Raw genomic sequence first — 8870 nt, forward strand, 5'->3', positions numbered from 1 at the left:
CCCCAGGCAGGAATCCAATGGAGGTGGGCTCTGACGCCCTGGCCAGGCAGTGGAACAGCAGGAGCTGTTAATGGAGCAGCTGCTTCTCCAGGAGTTTCCCAGGGAGCCCATAGGAGGCGGGAGATGCCTTGGATCTGTTCTGGGTCACTCGGGTGGGAACGTGGATGAGGAGCTGGGCGCTGGACCCGGATGGTGTGGGGGGAAGGGGCTGATCGGACTGAGCAGTGGAGCTGCCCCGATGCCTTTCCCTACGGTACGCCCAGAGGACGACTGGCCCTGCACTACCCATGCAGATTGCTGTCCCCCTCTGCAGGGAACGCAGTGACTGCCAGAGCCTTTGGCTGCTTCCCACTGACGCGGACACAGATGCTCTGAGCTTCGGGGAACCAGGGAGGGATCTCTCAGTGGTTTGAGCATTGGCCTGCTAAACCCAGGGTTGTGACTTCAATCCTTGAGGGGGCCATTTAGGGAACTGGGGTAAAAAATCTGTCTGGGGATTGGTCCTGCTTTGAGCAGGGGGTTGGACTAGATGATCTCCTGAGGTCCCTTCCAACCCTGATATTCTATGATATCTATGTGGCAGCCTCACCCTCTACGTCCCCTTCGGCGCTGGCCAAGTGGGGAGGAGTTGTCGGTCACTCCAGAAGCCCTCGGGGGCAGAGGTTGCTGGGCAGGATTGTAGGTGTGTCGGGTAGGCACTCTCCGTTACATAAGGGAGATGGCTCGCGTGGTGTGGGCAGATTATGGGGCCCCGAGATGCCAAGGGGACGGCACAAGCAGCTGTTTGGTACCAGCTCGTGCTGCACGACAAAACAGTCACTGTAACCCTGTAACCTCCCCCTGGGCTCAGTACCCCTCCCTTGCCCCCTCCTGGCCTGCCCATCCCTTCAGCTGGCAGAGTTCAGCAGGAGCTCAGCTCTGCCCATCTGGACGGAGGGAGCTGCCAGTTCTCCCAGGGGCTGTGGAACTTCCTGATGGAAGCACTGGGAACTTTAATCCCGCACTGGCGGTGCGCCCAGACGTGGCTTGTTCTGCAGATCTGTGGGTTGTGCCCACCTAGCCACGCCGGCTGGGAGCTGGGGCACACGTCACTCCTGAATGGCGCTGCTGGCTTGGCTCGCTTCCCAAATCCACTCGCCGCTTGCCTGCATCTGACCTCACGGAACCACATCCCCAGAGGAACTGAGGGATTAAAGGGGCTTGGATTGCGGCCAGCTCTCGCTGGGACATACTGGGCCAGCTCTCAGAGAGGCTACAGAGAATGGACTTCCCAGAGCTGGGGTGCTTGGGGGCTTTGCTCAGCGTTTTTCTTTCCCCTCTCCCCGGGGGGTGGCTCTTCCCTGGGGATTCAGGAACTGGCTTCTCTCTCCTGACCATGAGCTGTGTATGGATGTGTGGACAGCAGCAGTCACGAACCCCCAGCTACGTGTCTCTGCTGGGCTGGCTGGACCTGGGCCCCTGTGTTTATAAACCCGACCCAGGGGGCAGATCCTCCAGGACAGGGACCCAAATGAGCCCGTCTCTGAGACGCTCCTGCTCAGCCATGAGAACACTGCCCCTTCTTGTGCTTTGCAGTCACAAGACTGCTGGGGAGGAGAGGGACCAGAGCCCTGGCTCTCCGCACCCTCAGGCAGGGCATGCACTGGATGGGCTCTTCCTCCGAAAGTCAAGTTCCTGGGCTTCCCAGCCTGCCTGGCCAGAGCCCGGGTCTCGGCCGGAAGGAACGTCTGGCCGAGCCCGGGTCTCGGCCGGAAGGAACGTCTGGCCAGAGCCCGGGTCTCGGCCGGAAGGAACGTCTGGCCAGAGCCCGGGTCTCGGCCGGAAGGAACGTCTGGCCAGAGCCCGGGTCTCGGCCGGAAGGAACGTCTGGCCGAGCCCGGGTCTCGGCCGGAAGGAACGTCTGGCCAGAGCCCGGGTCTCGGCCGGAAAGAACGTCTGGCCAGAGCCCGGGTCTCGGCCAGAAGGAACGTGTGGCCAGAGCCCGGGTCTCGGCCGGAAGGAACGTCTGGCCAGAGCCTGGGTCTCGGCCGGAAGGAACGTCTGGCCAGAGCCGGGGTCTCGGCCGGAAGGAACGTCTGGCCAGAGCCGGGGTCTCGGCCGGAAGGAACGTCTGGCCAGAGCCCGGGTCTCGGCCGGAAGGAACGTCTGGCCAGAGCCCGGGTCTCGGCCGGAAGGAACGTCTGGCCGAGCCCGGGTCTCGGCCGGAAGGAACGTCTGGCCGAGCCCGGGTCTCGGCCAGAAGGAGCGTCTGGCCAGAGCCCGGGTTTCGGCCGGAAGGAACGTCTGGCCAGAGCCCGGGTTTCGGCCGGAAGGAACGTCTGGCCGAGCCCGGGTCTCGGCTGGAAGGAACGTCTGGCCGAGCCCGGGTCTCGGCTGGAAGGAACGTCTGGCCGAGCCCGGGTCTCGGCTGGAAGGAACGTCTATTTCTTCTCTGTGTGAATCCTCTGCAGGCAGGAACAGCATGTTAACAGTGCTCCCAGCTGGTCCAGAACAGCGAGGAACTGCCCCGCAGGGAGCCAACGCATTGCAGGGCAGCCAGGAGACTTGATGCCACGGAGACAGGCAGGAGTCCGCCAGCGCCTGTGGTCCCCTGGGGAGCAGGGACAGGAGGCAAGGTCTCCGCAGCACAGGGTGGGGCTGAGTGGGCGGGAGCATGCAGATGCTGCAGGGGCTGAGCTCTGGGGACTTGCTAAGGCTCAGACCCCACCTTGCTCCTCCAGGCGCCCACTGCAGCTCTAGGGGAGCAGGCACGCTGGCGGGGAGAGGTGGCACAAACAGGGCCCCTGAGGAGGTGGGAAAAGCTCTTCCTTAGCAGAAAGGCAGCTCTGATTTGTCACAGGATTAACCCCTGGAAGGACTGGCTGAGAGGCTGGGATGTACTGGGAGCCTCCCCTGCACCTGGGCTGGACACAGCATTGAGAGAGCTCGAACCAGCCCGGCTTCGACCTAGGGCTGGGTGTGAGTGCAGCCCCTGGAGTGAGGCAGCTGGTCTGGCTGGGACGAAGGCACTTACCACAAACCACGCTGCACCAAGGCACCTTTGTCCCAGGCTGTGTCCACTGGTGGGGACAGAACAAGGAGCAATGGTCTCAAGTTGCAGTGGGGGAGGTCTAGGTTGGATGTTAGGAAAAAAAATTTCACTAGGAGGGTGGTGAAGCACTGGAATGGGTTACCTAGGGAGGTGGTAGAATCTCCTTCCTTGGAGATTTTTAAGGTCAGGCTTGACAAGGCCCTGGCTGGATGATTTAGTTGGGGATTGGTCCTGCTTTGAGCAGGGGGTTGGACTAGATACCTCCTGAGGTCCCTTCCAACCCTGAGATTCTATGATTCTATGACTGCACTGATCTAACCGCCCCATGGCCAGTCCTGGATGGCTAGCATGTGACACGGGATGGGCCCAAACGTCCCCTCTGTCCTCTACCTGTGAGTTCCCAGGAACTCACCTCCCCCAGACTGACACCCCCCGCACCCGAGCGTCTGTTTGCTGCACTAGCTGGCCGGTTCCAGGCCGGTACCTTGAGCAGCGCTGGCCTCCCATCGCTGCCCAGCTGGCTCCCTGGGCAGGAATCCTGTGCAGCTACAGGGAGAGCCCAGCTGTAGGTGGGAGCCAGCGCTCAGGCAGCGGGGATGCCTGCGAACAGGAGGCCACTCTCGGTGAGGCCAGCCTTGCCTGGGGGCTGCTCTCTGGTGGTGGGCAGTGGGAGCTCTTTGTGCTGTGTAGCCTGGGTCCAGTGGGAGAGCCGCCCTAGGCTGGGGGTTAGGCAGGCCGGAGCAAGGCATGGTGGTTCTGGGCAGGTGGGGCCCCGGTGGAGGTTCCTGGGCTGGGGGCAGAGGACTGAACCCTCACAAAGCCCTGGTTGCACAGAGGTGCTAGCAGTGGTGCAGGGGCACCAGGCTCTCTGCTCTGACATTACTGTGCCCTTGCAGGAGAGCCGGGCAGCGCCGGCTCCCTTATCTCTGTGCAGGGAAGGGCAAGCAGGAGCCTGAAGGACACAGGCAGGGACCGGTGCCTGCGGAGGCACAGCCTGAGGTCAGCATGGAGCTGGCAGTTGCTGGGGGCCAGGCAGGGCTGCCCCAGGTGTTGGCTCTGCTCTAATGGGCCTTTCTGTAGCTAAGAGCCAGCGGTGCCACCTGGAGTGACACCCGCCCCCCTCCCCAGCGCTGCAGAGGGCTGGGGGTGGGGGGCCTGATGTGATCCATTGGCTGCAAATGTTTAAACCAAGGAAATCAACAGCAGCCCATCAGAAGCCAGGATCCTCCTGTGCACACAGTCGAGTGCCAGCGGCAGCTCGCCCGGAAAGGGCCCCGGCTCAGCAGAGCTTCCCTTCCCCAGGTGGATCGGGCTCCGAGCTTCCCTCCCCCGCACATGATCTGCGGGTCAGCACTGGGGGGCACAGAGCTGGCACGAGGGGAGGGAGCTGGAGCCCGATTCAGCCTGAGAATTGTGTCATTCCCAGAGAGCATCACCTGGGCAGCCCCAAGGTCTCCCAGTGCTGCCATCCCTGCCGTGGGGCAACTGGACCAAGCCCCTCTGCCTGCTGCATGGGGGGGGGGGGGAAGGAGTGCCCAGCTGTATAGACAGGCAGAATAACCAGCCAGTCCTGTGTAACAGGAGCCAGCGGGCTGGGAGCAAGACCGTGGACACGGAGCCAAGAGCCGCTCTGCTTTATAACCTGGTTGCATCAAACAGCCTGGGTTTGCTGGGACGGGGTCTGTGGCTGGCAGTGCCCCAGGCTGCACTGAACACGCCAGAGCCCCTGGCCCTGTGAAGTCAGTTGCCTCCCAGCTGGCAACTCGGCCCCCTGCACGTTGGCACCGCTCACGGCTAGCGCACTGGCCTTCCAGGCTTGGCTTAAATCCTTCCAGGTCACACGGGCAAGGAGTTTGGTGGATCTCAGTTTCCCTTTGCCCAGATCCCCACAGAATTCGGTATGGTGGGCAGTGGCTGTTCAGTGAAGGGCTATGACTGGGGAGCAGGAGCTGGTACTGGGCAGACCAGAGCAAGGACAGAGGGGGCTGTAGGGTTGGGGGGAGGGGCAGAGCAGGTGCAGGGCGGGGGGGACCCAAACTGGGCTGCGGATGAGGAGTGCCGGGAAAGTTTGCAGAGCACCCACCCCTGTCGCACCCATGGGTTCTGCATTCAGACAGACGCTTCTCAAGTCAATCGTTTGTATTTTCACAGTCTGAGCTGGAGGAAACAGAATCTTTCAACTGAACAAGAGAGGGAACCAGACACGAACCACCCCTGGCCAGCCCAGCCCTTCCTTGCCTTGTGCTCAGGGCTTCTGCCCCACCTCTGCTCCAGTGACACTGACTGATGTGGGCAGGCTGCAGGAGTGTGGTACTGTTTAAACTCTGCTTTGGGACTGGCTGGCCCCGTGGCCTCCATTTCTGCTCTAGATTTGTCAGAGCTCGGCACCTCCTGCCTTTAGCTCATGTCTGGGCCCTTCTGTGAGCAGAGAACCCCTGCCCCTCTCCCTGTGCATAGACACTGGCATGGAGTGCCCAGGGGGACCCTGCTGGTGCTCTACTTCCTTTTATTTAATACTTCCTTTTATTTAAAACAAACAAAAGGAAGTATTTCTTCACACAACACACAGTCAACCTGTGGAACTCCTTGCCACAGGATGTTGTGAAGGCCATGACCATAACAGGGTTCAAAAAAGAACTAGATAAATTCATGGAGGACAGGTCCATCAATGGCTATTAGCCAGGATGGGCAGGGATGGTGTCCCTAGCCTCTGTTTGCCAGAAGCTGGGAATGAGCAACAGGGGATGGATCACTTGATGATTCCCTGTTCTGTTCATTCCCTCTGGGGCACCTGGCACTGGTCATGTCGGAAGACAGGATCCTGGACTAGATGGACCCTTGGTCTGACCCAGTAGGGCCGTTCTTATGTTCTTACCAGCTGCTGTGACAGAAGCCCAACCCAGTTGGAAAGGGCGTCACTGCGGCCCAGCTGTCTCTCTCCTGGCCTGCAGAGCCGACCTCACTGAGAGTGGGGATGCTGGCCAGGTTCTCCCCGGGCTGAACACCGCAGCCCAACACCTGCGGCTTAGCCCTCCTGACGGGGGTAGGAACACCCAGCCTGGCCTTCCCCAGGGCCGCCCCCCTCCAATCCCCTCCCCTGCTTTGATCACTGCCCGCACTCTGGCCTGGCTGTAGAGGCCTCCGGGCCTATTTGTCCAGGATGAGGAAGAGCAGCACGAGCAGCACGATGGGCAGGAAGATGAGCAGCAGGCTGAGCGTCTCTGCCGCCAGCAGCGCGGCCAGCGAAAGCAGGTAGCAGCAGCGGCAGCGGCGTTGCAGGCTGCCCAGGCCGCTGACCAGGCACAGGGGGTAGCGCACGCAGGGCAGGCAGCCGAACATGCGGCTGGTGTGGAAGCGCACCTGGAAGTGGTGCTCCAGTGCCCCGCAGAGCCCTGGCCTCCGGGGCGGCAGGGGGGGCGGCATGGGCAGTGCCAGCGGGGAGGCGGGGGCGGGCTGGGCGTGCAGTAGCAGCAGCTCCTCCTGGAGCTTGCAGATCTCCCACTCCAGCATGGGCGTCTTCTGGCGGCAGATGGGGCAGCGCACGCGGCCGATCTCGGCGGCGCCGGCCCGGTCCATGATGGCGTGCAGGCAGTCGCTGCACAGCACGTGGCCGCAGTTGAGCAGGGCCTGCGTGTGCCGCCCGCTGTCGTAGGGCTCCGTGCAGATGGGGCACTCCTCCTCAGCGCTGCCAGCTTCCCCCGGGGCGCAGCAGGGCTCGGCCGCGCTGCCCGGGTCCTGCTCCACTGCCCGCCCGCTGGAGGGGCTCAGGCTCCGGCTGGAGGTCTGGCTGGGGGTCCTTTCGAGACTGGGCAGCCCCTGGGGAGCTCCTGGGCTGCTGCCAGCCGCTGGCACCAGGCTGAGCGGGGCTGAAGCCGAGCAGAGGTGCCCCCCCACCAGAGGCGCCCCGGGGGGGCCGCAGGCGGCTGGCGCTTCGCGCTGGTCCAGGAGCGGCTCCCACGCTCCCTCCTCGCCCTCCAGAGCCGGGGCCCCGCTGGGCACCTGTCCCGAGGGCCAGGGCGCGGCCCCCGCTTCGCCTCCCCAGGCCTCCGGCTCGCTCTCCCCGGGGCTCTCCGCATCGCCCTCCTGCCGGGCCGGCTCCCGGTCCGCGGCGGCCGCAGCCAGGCTCCCCGGAGGCGGCAGCTCGCCCCGCTCCCCGGGCGCGGGGCCGGGCCCGCCGAGGGGCGCCGGGGCGAGGGGCGGCTCTGCCCGCAGGACAGCGGCTGTCATCCCGGTGCCGATGCAGCTGTGGCCGCTCGCTGCCCGGGACCGGCCCGTCCCACGCGCCCTGCCGGTCACGCGCCGGGAAGGGCAGCCCGACCCGGGCAGGCGGGACCCGGGAGCCGCCGCCCCGCCCCCGTCCTGGCCCGGGGCCAGCCTCGCCGCCCGGCTGGTTTGGCGGCTCCAGGGGCCACGCCTCTGCTCCGCTTTGCTCCCGCGGCCCTTCCCGGCCAGCCCCAGCCCCAGCCCCGCGTGGGACCCAGGGGCCACCCGCTCGCGCTGCAGCCCGCTGCTCTCCAGCCCTCTCCCCGGAGCAGACCCGGGGCCACCTGCCCTTGCCCGGGGGGACTGGGACTTCCCACCCGCCCACGGCTCCAGCCTCTGGGTTTGTGTCTGTCCTGGCTGATCTGACAGCCCCTGCTGGGCTGCCCCCTCGCCAGCCTGCCCCTGCCTCCCCTTCCACATCGTCCATGGAACTAGGTCTGGCTTTGACTGCCCCCTTCCCCTCTCCCCTGGGTGCCAGGCCTCGGCCAGGCCCCAGGCCACCTCGCCCTGCTCTGCCCCAGCACCTCATGGAGGCTGCTGGTCCAAAGGCACCGTCTGTGCCATCACTAACCCTCCTCCCTCTCGCTGGAGCAGGGTGAGCTCTCCTCAGTCACGAGAGAGTTCGCTGCTTGGGCTGACAAGCTCTGCCAGGCTGCGCTCTGGGTGCCCCCTGGCATGGGACACCCGTGCTGGCACCATGAACGCTCTGAGAGCTCACAGCCCGGCCCAGTCTCCACCCAGCACAGCCAGGGCCGTGGGGACAATGATAACAATTACACCAGAGCAAGGGGCCAGGTGTCCGTGTGACGGGGCAGTCACTGCAATCACCCCTCTGCCAACAACAGACACACCAAGGCCTGAGTGGATATGGAGAGGGGCTGGCTCCCCTCTTCAGCCCCAGGTCACCCCGTCAAGCCAACCCTTTTCAGCACTCCCACTTCCACCGGCTAACTGAAGGGGTGGGGAAGAGACCTAACCAACACCTCATTTCCTCCAGGCGCTACCTCTAAACCAGCGGTTCTCAAATTGTGGGGCTGGTGTTAGACTTGATGGGACCCAAAGCCAAAGCCCAAACCCCACCACCTGGGGGCTGAAGCCAAAGCTCGAGGGCTTCAGCCCTGGGTGGCGAGGCTCAGGCTTTGGCTTTGCCCCCCACCTGGGTAGTGGAGTTTGGGCTTTGGCTCCCCGGCCTGGGGCAGTGGGGTTCGAGTGGGCTCAGACTTTGGTCCCGCCTCCTGGGGTCATGTAGTAATTTTTCTTGTCAGAAGGGGGGCGCGGTGAAATGAAGTTTGAGAACCCCTGCTCTAAACAAAGTAGTACAAGTACAGACTGATGCAGACTTGGAGAGGTGACTATCCCGTGTGTCTGCTGCCCCTCTGGCCACGGAAGGCCCTGCTGATCCGGGGTGGGAGCTCGCACAGGGATGACATGTTCACTCACTTCCCCTTCCTGCCTGAGAACATGCACACCCTGGCCCAGGGCAGCAGAGAGGCCGGCCCAGGGCTCATCAGGCTCCCAGCCTGGGGTCTGACTCACATCCAGGTATTAATTACTGTTTACAGGGTGACTAAGAATT

At 63.8% G+C, this 8870-nt stretch overlaps 1 protein-coding gene across 1 annotated transcript; it reads right to left on the reverse strand.

Annotated features, from left to right (window-relative positions):
* Nucleotides 1–5152: 5152 nt before the first annotated feature.
* LOC135976466 (skin secretory protein xP2) lies at nt 5153–7468 on the reverse strand. Its single transcript, XM_065572128.1, has one exon. It carries the CDS (start codon nt 7256–7258, stop codon nt 6179–6181), a length of 1080 nt encoding a protein of 359 aa, XP_065428200.1. The 5' UTR covers nt 7259–7468; the 3' UTR covers nt 5153–6178.
* Between the last annotated feature and the right edge of the window lie 1402 nt (nt 7469–8870).

Source organism: Chrysemys picta, chromosome 18, assembly GCF_011386835.1.
Source record: "Chrysemys picta bellii isolate R12L10 chromosome 18, ASM1138683v2, whole genome shotgun sequence".
NCBI classification, from domain to species: domain Eukaryota; kingdom Metazoa; phylum Chordata; order Testudines; family Emydidae; genus Chrysemys; species Chrysemys picta.